This window comes from Onychomys torridus, chromosome 11, assembly GCF_903995425.1.
Source record: "Onychomys torridus chromosome 11, mOncTor1.1, whole genome shotgun sequence".
Classification (NCBI taxonomy): domain Eukaryota; kingdom Metazoa; phylum Chordata; class Mammalia; order Rodentia; family Cricetidae; genus Onychomys; species Onychomys torridus.
Genome location: NC_050453.1, coordinates 7,564,152 through 7,586,811, shown reverse-complemented (window position 1 = coordinate 7,586,811; position 22,660 = coordinate 7,564,152). Strand labels below are relative to the sequence as shown.

Here is a 22,660-nt window from a genome sequence, read left to right as displayed (position 1 = left end):
AGTTAGCTGGAGGCCAACCTGGGCTACAAGAAGCTCTGTCTCAATAGAAAATAAAACAATAAAACCAGGAGAGCATATAATAGAAGGAACAGATGATATAGGAAATGCTGAAGCCCCAGTCTCTTGCCTCAGAAGGATGATGCCTGATGGCATTGTTAAATTTTAGCTCTGGCTGACTTACTAAGTGGATGTATATATTATACACAGGCCACGTACCTTTTCTGATAGATTGTAAGTAATTCATAGGGATCCTTCTGGACCTCAAAGGAGGAAAAATCATAAGCCTTTGTCATCAGTCAAGTGGGCCAGGTCAGCCCTTCTCGTCATGTCCGCATGAGTATTAGTTAACAGATAAACATAATTCAGGCCTTTCTCTGACTTTTAAGCCAGAAGTAATTTGTAAATGAACTTGTAATTTGTAAATAAACTTGTAAATGAAGATTTCCCCAGCCTGTGTTGCAAGTTGGGCTTGTGTTTTCCAGACACCAAGGGGGCAGAAGTCTCTGCAGCTCCATTCATTCTCCAAGTGTAACAAGTGACAGTGGCATTGGTTAGGAAGATGGCTTTTTATTCATGTGTGTTCCCTGAGCTGAGTGTCCATTTGTCCATTAGAACGAGCCACTCATCATCTGTCCAGGTTCTCTCTCTCAGCATCAAGAGTTATGAGAGGAAAATTCCATTTTTTCCCTGGCTCTCTGTGACAGGCAGACTTAGAATTTTTGTCATTGGGTTTAAACACATATCCATCACCTGCAGCTGGCAGCTTATTATGATCCCCCCTTTGAATATATGAATTCCATACACTGCATGTTGGAAGTCTAACAATGCCAAGTTTTTAGATAAATAATTATCCCTTTGGTGATGTACAGCACACGGTTGCTATATTTTCTCATTTTTACTGCATTCTTGTCCTTATCTACCATAACATAAATCTTTTGCTTTCATATTTAGTAAAACTATGAAGGCAACAACCCCCTGTACTCAGTAGAGTCAACCAATCACAAACCATCATTTCACCATCACTAGAAAAACCTTGGGCAGGTTTTTCAATAGATGGTCTGTTTTCAGTCTGACCACATATTTGACACAGAAGTGTGGGTTAGATAATGTGAAGACCCCTTATCTGCACTGGGTGTAACCTTGACATACTCGCCCTCCAGTTTTGTGAGACTGTATGAGATAGAAAGGTGGATGAATGAATAAGATATTATTCTGTCTGCTAATCTACCAGTTTGGTTTTGGAGGTAGGGGACCAGTATGTATGTGTGTGTAGATAGGACATTTTGTTTTTGTTCCTGGGCCTCAGTTTCCCAAGTTACAGAACCACTCTTAGAGAAGTTTCTAAGGTGATGAAGCTGCCTCCATCCTTTACCCCCATCTCTTTCTCTTACCCCCTGAGCTTGTTTCTTCCTCTCTATCCTAGATTCTCATATACAGCTTACACTTGCCCCTGGGCCATCACTTCATATGTTTGATGCTTTTGCAGCCAACCACAAGACTTAGTGATGAGCATATGGAGTTTGCCTGTCGGCCTCTGTGCTCCAGGAGACTGGAAAGCTTGGGTATCTGCCTCACTTGCAGCCATGGAGCAATGGTGGATGAATTTTTACACACAATGCACAGGCTAACTGTCTCAGAGCTGATGAACCATGGCCTTCTGGGGTGTGACTTCATTGCTCCCCAGGTAGGGAACTCCGATGTTTAGCACTGTGCATGGTGAAGCTTAACCACAGAGATTCTTATGGGTCATTCACAGGGAATGTGCCTCAGGAACAGAAATCACCTTTCTGGACAGGTAATGGAGGGTCTCATGCCCACTGCCCTGTGGTGTTTTCTGTATGGTTATTAGCAGCGGTAACTGTTGAAGGTAACTGGTTAGTTTAGAAGTTGTTACTAGCTACTTATTCTCTCTCAGATCTGTGTTACTTTTTATCCACATGGAATCTGATGCAAAACTCAACTTCAACACTTTCTTGAGTAACTTCACAGTAATGCTCAGGGTGGCTACTTTGGATCTTCCTAAAACATACTGTGTTTTCCTTTGGGGAAGACAACAACACCACCTTTATTTTCCTTCCCTTTGAAGCTGAGCACCATGTTTGTCACAGAGTAGAGAAGGTGTGAAAGTGGCAGAATTAAAGTCATCTTGAGCTCTGAGAAGGGAAGGGAATCCCCTATAAACTGTGAGCTAATGCTGGTGAATAATCAGTAAAACTCAACATGCATTGACCAAGTCTTCACATACATAAATCACAACAAATTACAAAAGTCCCAGCACTTACTGGGACAGTCCCAGATAAGTACAAATTTATATTCCAAAGCTAGACACAGACGTAGCCAGGCATGGTGCTGCACATCTTTAATCTCAAGCAAGGGGAGACTGAAGCAGGAGCATCTTTGAGTTCAAGGCCAGCCTGGTCTGCCCTGTCTCAAAACAAACAGACCAGACATAGTCACTTTAAGATTTTATTATTCCAAAAAATTAAAAATAATATTTTGTCCTATGCATTTATGAAAATAATTTAGCATTAAAGCATTGACATTAAATATCTCTGATGTGGCCTATTGTAGCCCTGAGTGAAGAGTTGAAGCTGTTTCTCTGTCTCTCCAGCCCTGCTTCCTCATATGGGAATTGGAAATGAAACAATCACTTTGGGGTCATTGATCACCAGTGCAGATTCTCCTGTCTTTCTCCACCTCAAAAGGAAAAAGAAACCTATTTTCCAGACCTTTTCTTGGGACATAAGGAATCATGTTGGTAGTTCTTAAGAACAGCATCTTTTGTTACTGTTGTTTTGGTAGTTTTATTTGTTTAAGATGGGGCCTCACTTTGTAATCCATGCTGTCCTGGAACTCACTGTATAGCCAAGGCTGGAACTGAACCCTTGGCAATCCTCCTGCCTCCTCCCCAGGCTTCTAAATTCCAGGGATTACAGTTGTGAGGCACCACACTCAAGTAACAACCTTACCAAAATCTCCAAAGGGATCAGAGGAGGGCAGTGTGGGTCCCTTTGTGCTGTTTTTATGACCTGACATCTTGTTGTCCACAGTCAGTGTTTTAGTATTTATAAGAATATCCTAGACAGATACAAGTCAGACATAGATGCTCATATGATCAGTTATAACAGTAGTGGAAAATGATGTTTTCAGTTGATACAACACCTTACAGTCATGCCTTTATAAGATAAAAATGTATGTTAAGTGACAAATTTATTAAGAAGCTCACATCTGCCCAGCATTGCAAAAATTTACTAGGGGTATATGTGAAGTAGAATACAGTTATACAGCTTGTGCTTCTGATAAAAATTTTAATTACAATTATTAAATGAAATTGCTAATTAATAACTAAGTTGAAACTTATTTTTAGATAATTGTAGACTCACCTGGATTTATATGAACAGCAAGGATAAGTCCTATTTACTTCTTTCTATACAATTTCTTTCAAAGAAATTGATCTGGCACAGCTGTGCTACAGGACTATAAGGAAGCTGAGCCAAGCTGGTGGCACAGGCCTATCATCTCAGCCACTCAGGAGGACAATTCAGAAAGATCACATTCAGGGCCAGCCTGGGCTACAGTGAGTTCAGGGACAGCTAAGGGAACTTACTGAGACACTTAGCCCATGCTGTCAATCCCAGCACTTGTCGGGCAGAGGTAGGCAGTCTCTGGGAAGAAGCCTGGTTTACAGAGTGAGTTCCAGTCCTGCCATGGCTACAAGTGAGACTCCTTCAAAACAACAACAACAACAACAACAACAAAACAAAACAAAACAAAAAAACATAAAGGAAAGGAAAAATGTGGACAAGGGCCTCAGGCTCCATCAACCAGAACAAAACGTCACTGTAGTAATATTACATACTATCTGAATGTTGACACATCCACAAACATTCATGTCTCTGCAGGCATCTAGTTCTGTGTCTAATTTTATGTATGTCTAACTTTATACAAGATACTTTGACCACAGGCACCATCAACAACCAATATAAAAAACAGCTCCATCATAGAGCGTTTGATTTTATCATTTGTTTGATTCGAACAAAATTAAAAATTTTAAAAGATTTCCAGGTAATTTTAACCTGACTATCATATATCATTTGTGAGTTACTAGAAGTTCAGACATCACCAACCTCCCCCCCTCCCCCCTGTAACGATGTCCCACTCTGTGGATATGCAATGACTGCAATGACTGGATCAAACTGGAGCCCTCACACAGGCTAGATAAGAGCTCACCACTGTGCCACAGCAGCTATCCCCTCCCTTTCCATGGCTTCACCTCGGCTTGCTTCAACTCATCTTCAGGTTTGATCTGCTTGAATGACTGAAGACTTGGGATTTACACACCTCATCTCTTTCCCATCACGTTATAGGTCTAAAATGTGACTAGAGGGGATGAAGGACACTGGAGAAGATGTGTTTGATACAAACACAAGTTTGGTTCTGTCTTTTTTCTCCTTTGCTGCCTCTGTACCCTCCCACTGTCTGAAAAAGAAAAAAAAAAGGCATCTAATCCGTGTAATAAGGCATTTCAGACACTGGACACTGAGGCCCTCATTTTGTCTCTAAACCCCTTTGGCTCATTCCAGATCCCCTGTGAGCATTCTCTATAGCTCCTGCTCCCTCACTCCGGGCCCACCAGCAGGTCAGCCTCACTTCCAAAGGTGCTTGCTTCCTCTTCAAGGGTCACTGAATTCAACACTGTATCTGCAAAGGATGGCCATTTACTCCTCCCACAATTCCCAGTGTGATACCTGTTCCATTTTACAGATTTGGCAGCAGATTTGTAGATCACATAGCAGAACCACGGAAAGCCATCATTGAACCATGTTGGTAAACTCCAAACCACACCTTGTGATTAGAACTGTTGGCTGTGCAGCAATTCCACCCAATATGCTAGCCTCTTAGCAGGCTTACTAGGACCTAAGGAGACAGGAAAATGCCATTCCTCTTGCTCAGTACTCTATCTCATAGATACTTGAGAGTCTTGCTGTGTCTCACATCATATGAAGAACACTTTAGTTTGGGATTGAATCTGTGGCTTATGCGTTTATTAGTGCATTTGTTTATTCCCACAACATCCAGGAATAGGGTGAAATTAAAAAGAAATACAACATTGAGTGGATTGTTGTTCTGCTTAAGTAGATGGGTGAAAATAGGAGATACTGTACATGTGAAAAACAACAGTGGTTTGGGGTGTGTATATTGCATATGGTATGTGTGGGCACATGTAGATGTATATGGAGGCCAGAGGATGACATGGGGTGTCTTTCTTGGTTGCATTTTGAAGCAGGGTCTCTTACTTCAACCCAAAGCTGGACAGTTTGGCCACTCTTGCTGGCATTTACGTAGGCATTACAGATCTGAACTCTGGTCATCATTCTTACCTGGCAAGAATTTTACCCACATAGCCTTCATGCTTGCCAAATTTAAAATACCTACTGGGTGACAGGCTCCCTCTCCTGCCTGCAGGACATGCAGATGTTGCTACTTGAGACACATATGGCAGAATGAGGACAGAATTGGTTTTTTTTTAATTTGTTTGTTGCAATTCAAATGGTCTTCCTTGATACCTTCTTAGAAATTAAGCATTTATTTAAAAATGAATCATTTTACCCACTTAGATTTTTATGAACAGGTACCCTTAAAAATATAGGGTTACTTCTCTTCCTTCCTCCCTCCCTCCCTCCCTCCCTCCCTCCCTTCCTTCCTTCCTTCCTTCCTTCCTTCCTTCCTTCCTTCCTTCTTTCCTTCCTCTCTCTCCAGCTCTCTTTCATCCACAAAACTAAACAATTACTCTACCACTGAGCTATAACCCCAGTCATATTTTTACTTTTTAATTTTTCAGATAGAGTCTTAGTTGCCCAGGCTGGACTTGAACTCACTTTGTAGCCCAGGTTACCTACCCTTAAACTCTGTAGCCCAGGTTGGGCTTACTTTTGTCAACCTCCTGCTTCAGCTTTCTGAATGGTTGTGATTACAGGCCTGTGACACCAGGCCCGACTCTTTGCTCTTCTTCTTGTTTTCCTTTCCCACTTCATAAACTATAAGCTTGGGTTTATCCTCTCTTCCAATTCCTTCTTCCTTATTGTAAAATCCAAATAAATAAGTTTTTTTGTTTGAGACACAATCTCATCATGTAGCCAAGACTTGCCTGAAGCTAATTATGTAGCTGAGGTGAAGCTGGCCTTAAGAACTCCTGATCTTCCTGCCTTCATCACCCAAGTTCTGGGATTATAGGTGTGCACTACTGTGCTGGTCTTCTAAGCCAGGTTTTTGTTTGTTTGAGACAAGGTCTTGCTATATAGTCATGGCTGCCCTGGAACTCCCTATGTAGACCAGGTTGACCTTGAACTCAGAGATCCCTTTGCATCTGTCTTCTGAGTACTGGGATTAAAGGCATGTGCCACCACATCTGGTTCCCAAACCAGTTTTTAAAAGCTCACCTGCTTCTGTTGACATTCACATATCATGTTTTGACTAAAGTGTTTTCTCGTGGGCCAGTATTAGGGAATGAAGCAAGGAAGTCACATGAATATTCTTTGTTGCCAAAATGTACACCAGATATTGGGAATTATTTTATGTTGGTGATAACAAATATTTTACAAAATTTCAAAGCAGATTATAGAGAAGACTACTTTTTTTTTTTTAAATCAGTAGAGAATTATTTGTTGAGGGCTATGTTTTTTAAAAGAAAAAAAAGACCTAAGTAATAGAGAGTTGTCTCTTGGTCTGCATTCTGTCTTTGCTCCAAGAATCCCTGGTAAACCTTAGTCTACCACATCCTGATGTGTAGATCTGTATTTAAGAGCCAGCACAGTGCTGGGCGTGATGGTGGACATCTGTAATCCCAGCACTCAAGAAGCTGAGGCAGGAGGATTGTGAGTTTGATGCCAGCCTGGGCTACAGACTTAAGACCTTGTCTTACAAAAAGGTAAAACAGAAAGACTTTTTCCAGGGCATAGGAGCTGATGGAAACCTCTGGCTCTTCACACTCATGACACTGTTTAGATAAACTTTACGAAGATAAGTTTACATGCAACAACACAAATATTTGAGGTGTTGCTTAACTCAATGACAAGTGTGACTTGGGTCACACACAGCCAACCTCCAGTCTCCTGTGCACGTCAGCAAACCCACTGAAGCTCTAAGATGCCCCTGTCAATCAGATTGCAGCAGCTTCTCATTGCTCTAGAGCCAGAGAGGAGCAGCACAGCTCTTACGTCACTGCTTCTTTGCCAGCGTGGCTTTAGCTTAGCTGTGCCAGGTAATCAGTTCTTTGCTTGTATTTTCGACTAGAATTCCTCTAGATGTGAGCATATATGTGACTGTACAGGCATGTATGCGCACATATGTTAGTGTATGTGTGTGTGCACGTAAGTATGTAAGTATGTCTGTATATATGTGTATGCATATGTATGAACATGTATGTGTGTGCATGTGTGCACATAGGTATGTATATGTGTCTATGAGTGTGAGTAGGCCTCTGTAGGCACATGTGGGAATATGCATGTGTGTGTATATATAACACTATTTGTCCCTCAGCCATGGGACTCTCTTTTCTGGTGTAGACTCCTCTGGACAGTGCTATGACACACACTTGGTTACGCAGTTTTATGCTTCTTACTGAATATTTAAGAGCACAGTTGTGATGTGTCTCTGGAGTTTTCAGCACTTGTGTGTACACATGCTAAAAAGCATGTAATATCAAAATTACCATATTCCTTACTTTTATAGTTTTCTTCTATAGCATCATTTGTATAATCATTAATCCTTTAAATGTATAATAACTAGTGATGTTATTTTAGTGATAAATCCAACCCATACACACACACACACACACACACACACACGTAGTAGGATTTTTTATGTATAAGCACTTTTTTTTTCTGGCTTCAAGTTGCTTTATATTTTAGCATCTAAAATGTTGATCTTTATAATCTCTTGTAGCTTAAAAATAAAGATTTTTATTGTTCTGATCTATATATCTCATTATATGACTCTGTCCATAAAATGAAAAATTCCCTCCTGAAAGCATGTGCCTTTTACATAACAGATTAGGATTTTTAAAGTATTAGGACTTAAGGTAATACCAGATTGTGCTCAGCCTTTATTTAAAACCTTCTCTACAGAAATGTATTTATGAATGGTAATCATACCTAGTATCAATAGAAAGGTTTTTAACATCACATTCTTGCAGGATACTCACTAACACTCGGGGTGATGTAGTATGTGGCACAGTCAGTGTCAGAAGAAAACCTGGTGTTTCTTCTGATGCCGACAGAATTAGGCAGTGAGTCCAGTGAGCAGACACATAATGAAAATCAGGCCAGTATTCAAAGCACACTTTCCCCCTCAGTTTGTAATGCGTGCCTGTGGGTCTTTATGCAGTATTGCCTTTAGAGATAACAAATTTTCACAGACTTAGGAAGCAATAAAATGCATTTAACACTAAATCTTTACTGAGCATAGTTTAATCTTTCTCTGATGCAGAAAGCACTTTATAATTTTATAGCTCGGCAGGCTCATTATTGTGTGCTGGTTATTATCCCGGCAAAGGGTCGAGCCTTGGTGAATCTCAAGCGCTCGCTAATAGAAGCCGAGCCAGAGAGAGGCGAGTGTGTGTCCATGTACATCCCTTCATTTCAAGACATACATTTTCCCTGTTCCATTTCTCCCAGGTTTTGATTTCTGCCCTTCTGTATTCCTCCTGAATATACACATCACCCTCTTGAATTTCCTTAACAAAAATACAATTTCAGGCTTTCCAGATGTGAAGACCATGACAAAGTGGTTTTAGAGTCAGTTCTGAAAGTGACTAAAGTTGACAACAATGGTGTTTTATGACAACTTCTGCTTTCATGTCCCCAGCCTACTTTTATATCATCATTTTTTCCACCTCAAATATGAACAATTTCATATCTCAGCGTTGCGGGGAAAACAAATCCCTTTCTCAGGAATACATTTCAGTGGGAAAAAGAAAGTGCTTCCTATAAGTCATTGAGCCTTAACACCTTTACTCTGTAACATTCAATTTCTCACTCACCAACAACCAGAGCTTGGTGTGTGTGTGCGTGTGTGTGTGTGTGTGTGTGTGTGTGTGTGTGTGTGTATGTGTGTGTGTGTGTTTCATGTTCATAAAGGTTGGGGAAGAATTAGTGTTATGGAAGTAAACCAGATTAAAGGGGAATGTGGATCAGATTTGGTAACAGATGGTGCTGGGGAAATTAAGGGCTCTTTGCGAATGGCCATGGCAGCAGCTTGCCTCTGTGCTCCGGGTCTCCCTTCCTCGCACTTGATAGACGGGTATAAATCACAGCAATCCTGTCTTGACAGCCAATTTCAAGAATTTGATCTGGTTAAAGACATGGCTTTCCTGCCCCTGCACAGAAGCCTGCCTCTTTTATTGTCATGGAGCGCTCTTCAGAAATCGGGCTCACCTACCTCTTCTTAATGAAATTTTGCCTAATTACAGTTTTAGCTCTTTAGTGTTAATGACTTTTCCATTCAGTTCTGTATTTCCTAATGTCTCTGAGGGATTTATTTTCACTCTCTCACAACATTCATACATATGTTTTTTCCAAAAATGTTATTCATTCTTAGACTTGTCGTAGGCATTCTTTGGGAATCTTTCCTTGAAAATCCTAATGACTAAAATCATTAATAAAGAATTAACTCTGAGTTTCTTAATTTTTTTAAAATTAGCTTAACTAACAGGTTTCCTTACAACTGTTTCATGTGTACTTAATTTGGGTTGACCTTCCATCTACCTCTTCTTCTCTCCCCACCCCCCTACTGCAATAACATACTTTAAGGAGAAAGGTGGTGGTGTGATATAGTAAAGTTTCCAAATCAGAAAAGAAAAAGAAAATTGCCAGAAGCAACCCCTAAAAACAGCAATATTTAAACAAAATAATAATTAAAAAAGTAAGTGATACAGGCTGCCTCCTCCCTCAGCCAAAATAAACTCACAAAGTTGTAGACTTGGGTGCAGCACACGTGACCAGCCTGCTACTGCATTGACCTGTGCCAGCCTAGGAAATCAGAATTTAAATACAGTGTTGAGGCCCAGGAACACTACATGGCTGGAAATAGCAGACAAATTGTGTGATCAGGTTCTCCACAGACCACTGGGGTCTGATACACTCAGGAGAACAGTTTTGGGATTGCCTCTTGCAAATCCATGCAGCCTTTAGGCTCTCCACATATCCCGGAAAAAGGAAGCAGAAGAGAGTGGTCCAAACACTCTACAGAAATGAAGAGAAGATTCGCCTAGGGAGCTGCCAGCGGTGGGTAGAAACCAAGGTTCCTACTGGCAGTCAAATCAAATGTAGTAACAACTCAGCGGCTCCCTGCTGCTAGCTGACAGCATGGTGTCACACACTGGGACAAACAACCACTTAAACACTGATTGCACAGAATTGCCCTTTCCACCAGCACCTCCCACCTTACAGGAAAATGGGCAAAGAAGAAAGCCATTTCTAGGAACACACCAAGAATCTAGCTGCCCACTCCAACCTCAGATGGTCACTGCTCTGTCCTGGACCAACTAGTCTTCCCTGAATGTGGTAGTTACAGCTTCACTGAGATGGGGCAAGTTTTTGTAATGATTCTTTGTTAATATACATACGTGCACTGTCTCCGACTGAGTCCAGCATTGACAAGTCTGGGGTCCAAACAGGCCCAGAGAACCCTAAGGTTGTAGACTGTTCTTTTAAAAAAATCAAGTGTTTTGAATGACAGATAAGATTTAGAAGTGATCCTTTCCATGCTAGTGTCTGAACCTTTGGATGTGACAAATGGCACAGGAGTCCCTCTGATCAGAACCCTGCTCTTTGATGGCTTCTCCTGCCCTGCCTGACGCAGAATAAATCCCTTTGTGCAAAGCCCGTAGGCTGCAGAACAAATCCATAGTCACTTCCCTGGCCTGGATTAAATAGAGATGTGGAATTGGTTACTTTGTTTTGCCTGCAAGTGGGGCTTGTGTGTTGAGCTCCAACATCTCTTTGAAGCAGCCAGCTCAAGGAGTTGCTTAGACATGGGGCAGAGTCTCCAAATGAATAATTAACTGACCCCTCCCCTCCACTGGGCTTCAGCTGGACCACACCTGATACCAACTGAATACCCTCCTAACTTAGTCTGCAGTCACAATAGCCCCCAAACCAGCTGCTTTTTTTAATCCAGATGTTGGCTTGCAGACTAAGCTATCACCTTAAAAGTATAAATAGAGTTTAAGCACCGTCCAGCAGATGTGATATGTCATGTTGCAATTCTCCCTGAGTACAGAAGTTTTCTATGTGCTTAAAGCAACCTTTTTTTTTTTTTAAAGATTCCTACTCAGCATTCAGATTGTCTTACTACCACAATTTACCCAGTTCAGGGTATATTTGGGTCCCCCCTCTAAGTATCTAGTCTGTCTCCCTGGAGGCAGCTGCTCTATGGGTAATTGTAACTGCTTTTGCAAAATATTTTATTAATGAGCAAAGGGTGACTTCCACTTACAGGCTCTCCTGATAGAATTCTTATTTCCTGTTTCATTGTTTCCAAAAGACTAGGAAGGGACATTCAGGCAGCCAGAGCTTTCATTGAGCTGGGTTTGATTTGTGAACTCCACCATTGGAGTGTGTGTGTGTAGCATCTATATTCTGTTGTCATTTGTAAAGATCAGGGTACAGACTTCCTGTGAGTGGAGCGTCTGTTTGTTTCTTCTCCAGCGAGACACGTGAGAAGGGCTTCATTTAGCTGCCAGTCCCCTGTTGTGCCGACCGACTTCTCTGCCGTGTACTCCTTGACTGCTGGAAGACAGAATTGTCTAAACAGGAGCAAACTTTATTGATCCATATTTCTGTGTGAAAGACCGGAGATTTGTAGAAGCAGTCGGCTCTTTCTTTCCTGAAGACTGGCTACAGAGGAGGTCTGCTCATGGTGTAGTAAATCTCTAAGACCGAGCAAATGTTAGGTTCAGTCCATCACAGGCTTCATTCTGATGATTTATCTTTGGTAGTTTTTGCACTCTGAGAACCTTCATTTTTAGTGATAGTCCCCACCCAATGCCCAGGGCTGTTTCGCTCTCTCTGGGCTGGTGACCCTGTTCACCCTGGGACACTCATACTCATAGGTTGACAGCAGGGGCACTCTGTTCTAAAGCCCTTCTGCTCCTTGGTCTGTGGGTTCCCAGGAGACTAACTAGTGTAAAATAAGAATTATTCCTTGAGATGAAATGATTGTTTTCCAATGTGTACTGCATATTGAGTGTCTGATTTGGCACGTTGAAAGTTTCTTTAAGATCCACAGGTATCATGTCTCAGGGCGGCTTCGAGGACATAGTTAATTAAGCTGCATTAAGAACAAATATATACACTTGTTAAAACACTTAATTTGTCTCAATAGTATTGACTACATGGCAGAAGTTTGTTTAAACTAAATGGTTTTACCCCCACTATGTTCCAGTACTTGAATGCCATTCTGTATAATAGTTAATAGCCACCATCAGTTAAATATCGTGTTAGTTATAAAGTAATGTCATAAGAATTGATTTGGATTTGGCAGTGGAAGAAAGTACTTCCTTCAAAGCCTAGGTAGATGATCATTAAGCTGGAGTTTTAAGCAGAATCATGGTTCGTATAAACTGTATATTTCATAGACTTAAAGCTTACTCCATGGTACATGAGTGCCCATTATTTTAAAGAAAATCTCAGACAGTTAATTATGCAAAACTTCATGTATACAATTACCTAGCATTATTATATATTTAATAGTTTTATTGATTTGCTCACTTGCTGTGTCTAGGAGCTATAAAGAAGAGATGCTCACCCCCAGGTTTGAAACAGGTCCAAGAAAACAAGCTAAAGATAAATCATGCTGCTCAGCACATCTTAGTCAGATCACATCCTTAAATATGGAAACCACTGATGGTCTTCACATATGACACGGGGTAACATCACAGAGCCTTTCCATTCCTCATCCATGATGCTCATCAACCAGGAAGGAGGAGAAATCACTGGGCAATATGAAAGCAACAAGGGGTCTTCTACAGCAAAAGCAGTCTGGAGCTCAGCCCGAGATGGTGATGGTGCAGGCCTGTAATCCCAATGTTGAAAGAGTAGAGGAAGTGGGATCAGGGGTTCAAGGCTATCCTCAACTACACAGGAAGTTCAGGGTCAGCATGCACTACATGAGACCTTGTCCTGAAAAATAAAATTAAGGGGCTGGAGAGATGGCTCAGCAGCTAAGAGAGCTTTCAGTGCCCACATGTCTGACCACAACTGTTTGTTACTCTGGTTCCTGGGGATTCTCCAGCCCTCTTCTGACCTCTGTGAGCCCTAGGCATGGAGGTAGTACATATATATACATGCAGGCAAAACATTCATACCTGAAAAAAAACTTTAAAAATTGATCTTGAAAATTAACAATTGAATAAATAGACAGCCTGGATCACAACAAGGTGATCCATGGTGCTGTTTGGCTCCAAGGTGTAGAAAAATGGATGTGGGTGTTTCTATAGCAATCTCTACACATTATCGCATGCTCTTGTGAGGTTGGGTGATTTTCTCCCTGCCCCTCACCCCTGCCTTCAGGGCCGAAAAGGAGAAAAGGGCCCCTCTCCCATCTTTCTTTGTTCTAGGTCTTGCAGCAAGAACGGTCCCAGAGTCCTCTGGGTGGGGCTTTGAATGTTGGAAGATTACCAGGAGCACTGATGAACTCAGTGTAGAGGAAGACTGAGGAAGACGTGCATGTGAGGGTTATGTTGTCCTGCTTGAAGTGACAGTTCACGGTGCAAGCATCATCCAGACAGGAGCTGAAAGTTCCACTTCCTGTGCTCTGAAGCCTCTTCTCCCCAACTTTGGGTATTTGGGAAGACCCTTGCAGAGATGGGAGAGCTTCCCACTCAGATAGGAATAGGACCTGGTAGATTTTCCCAGGGCGGGGAGGGGGGGGGCGCTGTGTCCGTATCCCCTGCCTACACAGCCAGGTCACTTTCTTGGGATGGGCTAAGTTAGAGTCTTTTGGACCAAATGCACAAGCACCTCTCTCAAAGAAGCTGCATTACCAAGTGATTGTGATCTAATCGTGTTACACAAAAAACTATGCTAGTGAATTGGCTGCCCTTTGTACAATTAGACACTCATGCTTGTGTGTGCATGTGTATGTTGACCCTGTGTTTGTGTCCTTCTGAGCATCTGGGTCAGGCTTGATGATTCTTCATTTACTATCAGCACTCTCCTTGTGCGAGGTTAACCAGGCAGACCTGAAGATCTTTCCTATTAAAAGAAAAACTCCTTTCTCATCCTTCCCCAGCTAAGCCAGTGTACCTTAATGCAATGATGGTATGTTAGCCACAGCAGTTGTCAAAGCAGCGTATTACTGTGAAGCCATAATGACACCCTGTCTCTCTAAAGTAGTCATGTTTTCTCAAATCACATGTTGCACCGTTGATTTCTGACATGACACTTCATTCGTCTGCTCTCCCCTTCTTCAGCATCTCCAGTCTCTCACAATAGCAGCTGGTGCCCATTTCCTTACTAAGTGATTCACATTTTGCCACTTTACAGAGAGCAATTAGTTGAGGGGGTGGAGTGGGGACCACACTGCAAAGTATTGCTTGAAGTTGTAACTCAGGCTGCCAGGGGAGCCAAGCTGGGGCCACTGGCTCTGCAGCCTGTCCCTGGAGGGGATGCCGCCTTAGACTAGGGGCTTCTTGTAAAAGCATTGATGAAAAATAACTAGAGGCTACTGAGAGCATCATTTTTGTTTTAAACAAAAGTACTTAAATAGTTCCTCTGATGAGTTCCGAAGGTAGAAAACTGACCAGTCCTTGTCTGTTCAGGCCTACTTCGAGTGACAATTCCATGACAGCCATGTCATCCTCCTTTCTGATCCTGAAATCCTCTGAAGCTTTTGTAAACATGCCCCATTTCTGGCTTCTGGGTTCTCATGCACACATGTTGGAGAGATGTTTTTAAAACATTTTGAATTTTAATGATGACAGGTACCTATTTAGAACCTCCGGGATATCACAGAAGAAACAGAGTGGTGACATCATCAAGCAACCCTTATTTAGCTTCTGAATGTGTTTGCCACTGATATACATATAGGGAAAGTTTCAGGCCTTGCCTGAGTGTAATAATCAAGAGAGGATAGGAGACTGCTGCACAGTTTCCTGTAAGACATGGACTTGGTTTTTCTTGTGAGACATCGTGGATGCATAGCCCAGAATGGCTTCCGACTCCTCGTCTCCTGCTTCTGCTCTCAACTTCAGAGACTGCGGGATTGTGACCCTTCTCTATTTGTTTGGTTTTTAGCTTTTTTCCCTTTCTTTTATAGGATTAGGAAATAGGCTCCTTTTGTGCAAAATTCGCTTGGTAAAATAGAGCTGCTTTCCTGTCATCCCACATTAGGAATACTGAGGGCCTGGGCTAAATCACAAGACCCTGTTTCAAAACAAACAAACACAAAGGCAAATAAAACACAGATGCGTTAAGAACCCATATTTGGGTCTAGGGAGAGGGATCAGAAGGAAAGGCATTTGCAGAAGAACGTTCACAACTGAATTTTCTCTCTAGAACCTGAGTGGTAGAACCAGCAAGCTGTCCTCAGACCTTACATACATGTCATGTCATGCACATGTGTATACATACATAAGTGTAATGCATCAGAAACTCCTGGTTGGGGGCTGGAGAGATGGCTCAGCAGTTAATTGCACTCTTGCAGAACCCCTGGGTTCAGTTCTCAGCACCTGCATGGTGGCTCACAATTGCATGTAACTCCAGTTCCAGGGGATTTGACACCTACTTCTGCCATCTGCAAGCCCTGAGCATGAGCATGGAGCACAGCGTGTACACTCAGACTTACAAAAATTTAGCAAATACTTAGGAAAGAACTCATATTTTGAGGAACTGGCTAAAAATAAGTAATATCACTGAAAGTTTTTGTATATCAGCATTTAACAAACAAAAGTGTTTGCCAAGCTTGGATCCCTTCTTTGAAATGTTGACCACCCTGCATGTGGATGTAGAACTGTGAAGACTCGAACTGGGGACCCTTCAATCCAGCTTACATAGACCTTGTATTGCTAGAAACAATGAGCTTGTAATTATGATATAAATTGAATATTAACTCACAAATTGTTGTCTTGTTTCCCCTACAGCCGCAACTTTAATTGATCATTTCCTTTTTTCCACTTTTTCTGTCTCTCTGCACAAATGTTCACTATAGGTAATTAAATAGTGCATTTACTAAGAAGTTTGGATTTTCTCGTCTTTAATACCTAGCACTAAAATAATCTATATAATTAATCTAATTAATATGCAAATAGTTATCAATATAGTATTTCATATAATTATAAGCAATATAAAATATAAAATAATAACTTGCAGACCCCTAGGCATGACTGAGAAGTATTTCTATGTGGAGGCATGGTAATCAGAAGTGCTTGAGTGCATGTCTTAAGCAGTATGGCAAGAGTTTCTTAAAGTCCTTACATTTCAGGGAGGTTGTTAAGTTCCACAGACTTTGTCCCTTTTATAAAAATGTCATTGTCATTAAAAATAAAAAAGACCAGTTCTGAGAATTGAACCCAGAACCGTATGCACGCTAGCTAGGCAGGCCTCTACCCCTGAGCTTTAAGGTGTTCTTGATAATTCCCCTCTACCTCCTTCACAGGGTTTCTGAAAGCTGTTTCTCCTTGTCCTTTTCTTTTCACCTAAAATAATAAAGTAAACGTAAACTGTATTGAAGCTTTAGAGTAAATATTTCCTACACATTTTGACACATGTTATTTCTATTCATAATTCTTAACTAAATTTAGACCTTTTTTATTAATCCAATGTGACCTAAAATTTCTGCATTAACAGCATAATATGGAATTGGGCTTATTCACTTTGGCTACAGATAAAGCCGTCATCCTGAAAACGGCTCTTTCTGACAAAAAGGTGTTCTTTTGAAATAAAGTCTATTCAGTACATTCCTCTTAGAGTTAATGTGAATTTTAGTGCCTCTAATTTTAGATTGAAGTGAAGTCTAGAATAAAACCCACCAGCTGACAATTGAATTTATAGATAGTTGTGAATATTTCAGGCTTGAATAATAGAGCTGTAGCGTTTCCGAGACCAGGAGCTGGAGAATTAAGACTAGCTGTGGTTTCAGGTTATAATGTAATGGTGTCTAGGAAGTGTTCATTGTAATGAGCTCAGCTGTGATTAGGAGACAACTGTGTTCTTTGGGGGATTCTGTTTGGGCTTCACTCAACAGGGAGAATCAGCGGGGGAGGGGGGGGGCTGTTCCCTCTCCATTACAGCTGAATAGCAGAGGAGTTAGCTAAGAAGCCAGAGCAGAAGGTCCCTGTGTGTACCTTTGTCCCTGCTGGTCCCTGTGCATACCTCTGTCCCCACTGGTCTATGTGTGTACCTCTGTCCCTGCTGGTCCCTGTGTGTACCTCTGTCCCCTGCTGGTCTCTGTGTGTATCTCTGTCCCTGCTGGTCCCTGTGTGTACCTCTGTCCCTGCTGGTCTCTGTGTGTGCCTCTGTCCCTGCTGGTCCCTGTGTGTACCTCTGTCCCTGCTGGTCTCTGTGTGTACCTTTGTCCCCTCTGGTCCCTGTGTGTACCTCTGTCCCCACTGGTCTCTGTGTGTACATCTGTCCCTGCTGGTCCCTGTGTGTACCTCTGTCCCCGCTGGTCTATGTGTGTACCTCTGTCCCCACTGGTCTCTGTGTGTACCTCTGTCCCCGCTGGTCTCTGTGTGTACCTCTGTCCCTGCTGGTCCCTGTGTGTATATCTATCCCTGCTGGTCTCTGTGTGTATCTCTGTCCCTGCTGGTCCCTGTGTGTACCTCTGTCCCTGCTGGTCCCTGTGTGTACCTCTGTCCCTGCTGGTCCCTGTGTGTATCTCTGTCCCTGCTGGTCTCTGTGTTTACCTCTGTCCCTGCTGGTCCCTGTGTGTACCTCTGTCCCCTGCTGGTCCCTGTGTGTATCTCTGTCCCCTGCTGGTCTCTGTGTGTACCTCTGTCCCCTGCTGGTCCCTGTGTGTACATCTGTCCCTGCTGGTCCCTGTGTGTACCTCTGTCCCTGCTGGTCCCTGTGTGTACCTCTGTCCCTTTTTGGTCTCTGTGCATACCTTCTCTACCCTGGCTGTCTCAGCTATTTTTATTTATGTATTTAGTTGTACCAGGTTTGAACTCATGACCTCATGCAAGTAACCTATTCCTCAACTACATCCTCAACATTTTTATATATGTGTTTTGTGTTTTTTGTATGTGAGATACTGTGTATGTGTGTGTGTGCGCATATGTGCATGTGCATGCAAGTGTGCACATGTTTACAGGTGCCTACACGTGTGGGCCTACGTGGTGAACATCCTTGGTTGTTCATTCTTAGGTGCTGTCCACGTTTTTTACTTGTTTTGCTTCTTCCTCCTTCTCTTCCTTGTCCTCTTTTTTCATTCATTCTTTTTTTTTTTTTTTTAAATTTTGAGACAGAGTCTCTTGCTAGCCTGGACTGTGGCAAGTAGGCTAGGATGCTAGCTATCAGGACCCAGTACCCACATATCTCGGACTCCTCAGGCAGGCCTGAGCATACAGGTGCAGGTCACCAGTGCTGGCCTTAAACTCACTGTTTATAGTCCAGACATGTATTGTATTTGTGGGGCCCTTATTGTAATCTTGCCAGCAGATAGGGTTACAGGTATGTGTTCTAGGGCCCAGGGTAGTATATTTTAAAGACTATTAAACTAAAAATAATGAATTACATGTACATTGCAGGGCAGGTTATATGCACATGAGTGTAGTGTCTGTAGAGGTCAGAAGAAGGTCTGTAGGATGCATTGGAGCCAGAGAGAGATACAGGCAGTTGTGAGTCACCTGTTGTGGGTTCTGTGAACCAAACTAATGTTCTTCTGCAAAAGCACCACATGCCCTTAACCACTGACCTATCTGTCCAGCTTCTCAATTACATTGTAGAATATACGTAAACATTATTAAAAGCTCTGTTGGCTTCTAGACATTTCTGTTCCAAAGTTTGGAATGAGATGTGGGTTCAAACTGCACTTCTAATTCCTGGCTATATAACCTTCATTGCACTTCAGAACATCTGATGCTTAATTTCTTAAAGGTAAGCTCCTCCTAGGCATACACACACACACACACACACACACACACACACACACACACACACACAAGACGGATGTGTCAAACATTAAATGAGGTAGTATTTATGTTCACCTCAGTGTCTGGCGCACCCATAAGCCTTTGATTAATGACAATCTTATACATATTTCCACTAGGCAAAAGTTATTAATTAAGGGCAGTTTATGTTGGAAAAGAACCACATACATCTACAGTGCAAATCCAGCTGGTTTGTTTTTGTTTGTGACTTGAGTGACCAGATTTCATTTCGAAGATCCTGTCCCTGTTCCAGGAGCTTCCTTGGCAGCAATGCCCCCTGAACTCCCTGCTAGCTTCCAGGTTACTGTAAAGTGTGGACTGAGGTTTTGAATGAGGCAGCTGGCTAAAGTATCCTCCTCATTTTTCATGGATAGATCTGAACAACGCGCCTTTGACATGTACACTTAGCAAATAGCTGTCCCATAAATGGCATGTTAATTTCTGGCCCTGTTCCGTAAACTAGTAGATGACAAATTTTAGAAGTCAAGGAGAAAAACAAAAACACAAAACCAGCAGCAATAACGAAACAACCCATAGGGGACTGAGATGAGCGACCATGACTTTTAAAGGCACGGGCAGAGGAGCGCCTGGAGAAGAGGTGGTCTGTTTGTGATCAGGCAGTTCAAAGCAGTACCCCACTGCAGGAGTGCTTAGGAGGATGGAAAAAAGAAAGTGCTGGGGAGGGGGCAGTGAAGGAGTTAATGGTCATAGTTGTGAGAGAAGAGAAGGGGAGAGAGAGCATCTCTGGTTTAGTAGCCTAATAATTCTAACCAGTAGCCTGAGATCATAATGTATATGCGAGCAGTCCGGTCTTTATAAGGAGTAAGTGAAGTGGCAACCTAAGAGTTTTAAATTAAAAGGAAGTCCCAGCGCTGCTGTAAGTCCAGCCACCGACCAGCTTTCTTTCTTTCTTGAGGAGAATGCTCAGCCCAGAGTGCAGGCAGGGGGACAAGGAGAAAGATCTATTAATTACAATGCTCATTAGCAGTGACGGGGACAAGCAGATGCAGGAGGGAGAGGAAGCTGTCTCCAGGGCTGGCAAGGGGGATAGTTTTTCTTTCCCTGGTTCTTGGGGAAGGGAAAGCAAGGGGGCCTTGGGGTGGCTTTTTCCTCCTTTCAGCACATGGTGATATGGCTTGGCTTCAGGGAGCAGAGATGTTCCCACAGTGAAATGTATTCGAGGGAGAGGCAAATCCCTGCCTTTGTGCTTTGTTCGTGAGACTGCCCACTTAGAAGAGTGAGGTGGACATTTCTGATGGGAAATTCCTCAGTACTCTCCCTTTATTTAAAAGGAATTGAAACGATGGGGGAAGGGAGACATGAAGGATGGCATGAAATTTGTTCAGTAATAAAATATCATTAGATTTATAGTGGAAGTGATAATTGCATCCATTCTGCTATACTGTGACTACTCCCCCAAATCCTAGAGAATGACCATCACACAGTGGGATCCCCATAAATCAACTTTCCACTGGGAAGCAATTATCTAAGTCCCTCTCTCAACTGTCACCTCTTCATAGTGGCTACTGGGGTTCTCAGAGGCTTACCTAAGAGGAGTTTTACACCGTGGTGAGGCAGAAAGCCAAGAGGAACAATTACGACTTTGCATCTAATTACCTTTATAGAAATCTACCCACTTATGGGGCCAATGGAGAGAGGGGGTGATGTGTTTCTTTTAGGTTAGAGAAATAGTTTGTCAGGTTAGGCACTTCATCCTAGAGCTTTTCACAAGGTGTGATGTTAAGGGGGAGTCAAGGAGAGGACCATCATAAATCTCATTTTTCTAAAACGATGAGATACTTTTCTATGCTACAGCACAGGATGTCTCGGATTTCCTAACTCATGGGTACTGTAGAATTCAAGCAGAAGTTTTTAGATCCATCTCTCAACAATTCTCTTTTCCTTTCCCTCTCTCTGAGGCATGTGCGTAGGCATGGGCACACATGCACACAGACACACGCACACAGACACACACACACACAGACACACGCACACAGACACACACCATGCTTGCACTTGCACAGATTATTTACTAATCAATGTTGTCAGTCTTTCTCTAAGTTTCGTGAAACTGGTGAGTTGGTGCTTACAAACCATCATCACGGAGCCTGAGAATATCTGTGCTGGCTGCAAAGGAAAAGTTGGATTCTGTTGATGATAAAGTGAATCCAGCATCTGGATGTGGAGTGGAACATGGAGTGGAGATAAATGCAATTTGAGGAATGACAGGGACTTTGCAAATCACCACAGCACTGTTGATAAATTTAGAATCTGGAGAGCCGGGGTAGTATTGACAGTGGTTCTTCAAGAGAAAGATAAAATAAAAGCTGCCGGACCCTTTAGAGCATTTGTTTATGGCCTGTCTGGGAGCTTTGATGTAACCCTGTCATGCCCTTATGCTGATTACCTTCTTGTAGAACAAGAGGTATTGACTGGAGAGTGAATGATGGGTAGTCCCAGCCCTTAGGAAGCACTCTTAAAGAGCAATGCCTTTAACATACCAATACTGCTGCTCTCTTTCTCCCCTTTCTTTATAGTCCCCTCAGCCATGTCTATGTGTCGACATCTTTGGGACTGTTTAACATTCTCTCTCTTTCTCTCTCTTTCTCTCCCTGTCTCCTCCTCATTCTCAGGCTTCTCTGCAGAATGTCAAACAAAGATCGACACATTGATTCCAGCTGTTCGTCCTTCATCAAGACGGAACCCTCCAGCCCAGCCTCCCTGACGGACAGCGTCAACCACCACAGCCCTGGTGGTTCTTCCGACGCCAGTGGGAGTTACAGTTCAACCATGAATGGCCATCAGAACGGACTGGACTCGCCACCTCTCTACCCCTCTGCTCCTATCCTGGGAGGTAGCGGGCCTGTCCGGAAACTGTATGATGACTGCTCCAGCACCATCGTTGAGGATCCCCAGACCAAGTGTGAATATATGCTCAACTCCATGCCCAAGAGACTGTGCTTAGTGTGTGGCGACATTGCCTCTGGCTACCACTATGGGGTTGCATCATGTGAAGCCTGCAAGGCATTCTTCAAGAGGACGATCCAAGGTGAGTGCCTACCCCATCCAACTCTATTTCTCTTCTCTGGTGCTTGCTTATTTTCCTATTTCATGCCATACACACCAATAATACTATTTAGAAAACACAACTACATGGAGTTATGGAATAACCACTTTCCAGGTGTACACCACACCCCTCCTGTTTCACTGTGGAGTTCTCTGTAGGCAATGATAGTGAAGGAGTTTCAGAGAGCGTGGTAGGTCTGCAAAACAGCTGAGCAGTGCACTCAAGGTTCATAGTGCTGTTCATCACATTGCTTTGCTCATAGATTTGAGGAAGTGTCGAGACCAATGCTTCTGTACCATGCTTCTATATTAAAATCTCTTCACAATCTCACTAACATGCAGATTACTGTGTTCTCTCTCCAGACCTGTGGTGGTGCTTGAGAATTTACATTCCTCAGAAATTGCCAAAGATATGATCCTGGCAGTCCAAGGGTCACAGCTTCA

General features: G+C 42.6%; 1 protein-coding gene across 7 annotated transcripts in view; it reads left to right on the top strand.

Annotated features, from left to right (window-relative positions):
• Esrrg (estrogen related receptor gamma) overlaps window positions 1-22,660 on the top strand; it is a 582,336-nt gene that overhangs the window by 377,715 nt on the left and 181,961 nt on the right. For all 7 annotated transcript variants that reach the window (XM_036202303.1, XM_036202307.1, XM_036202304.1 and 4 more), the window contains one exon: window positions 21,784-22,199. In XM_036202303.1, the coding sequence (XP_036058196.1) occupies window positions 21,797-22,199 (403 nt within the window). In that variant the 5' untranslated portion in view covers window positions 21,784-21,796. The remainder of the gene's footprint in view (window positions 1-21,783; window positions 22,200-22,660) is intronic.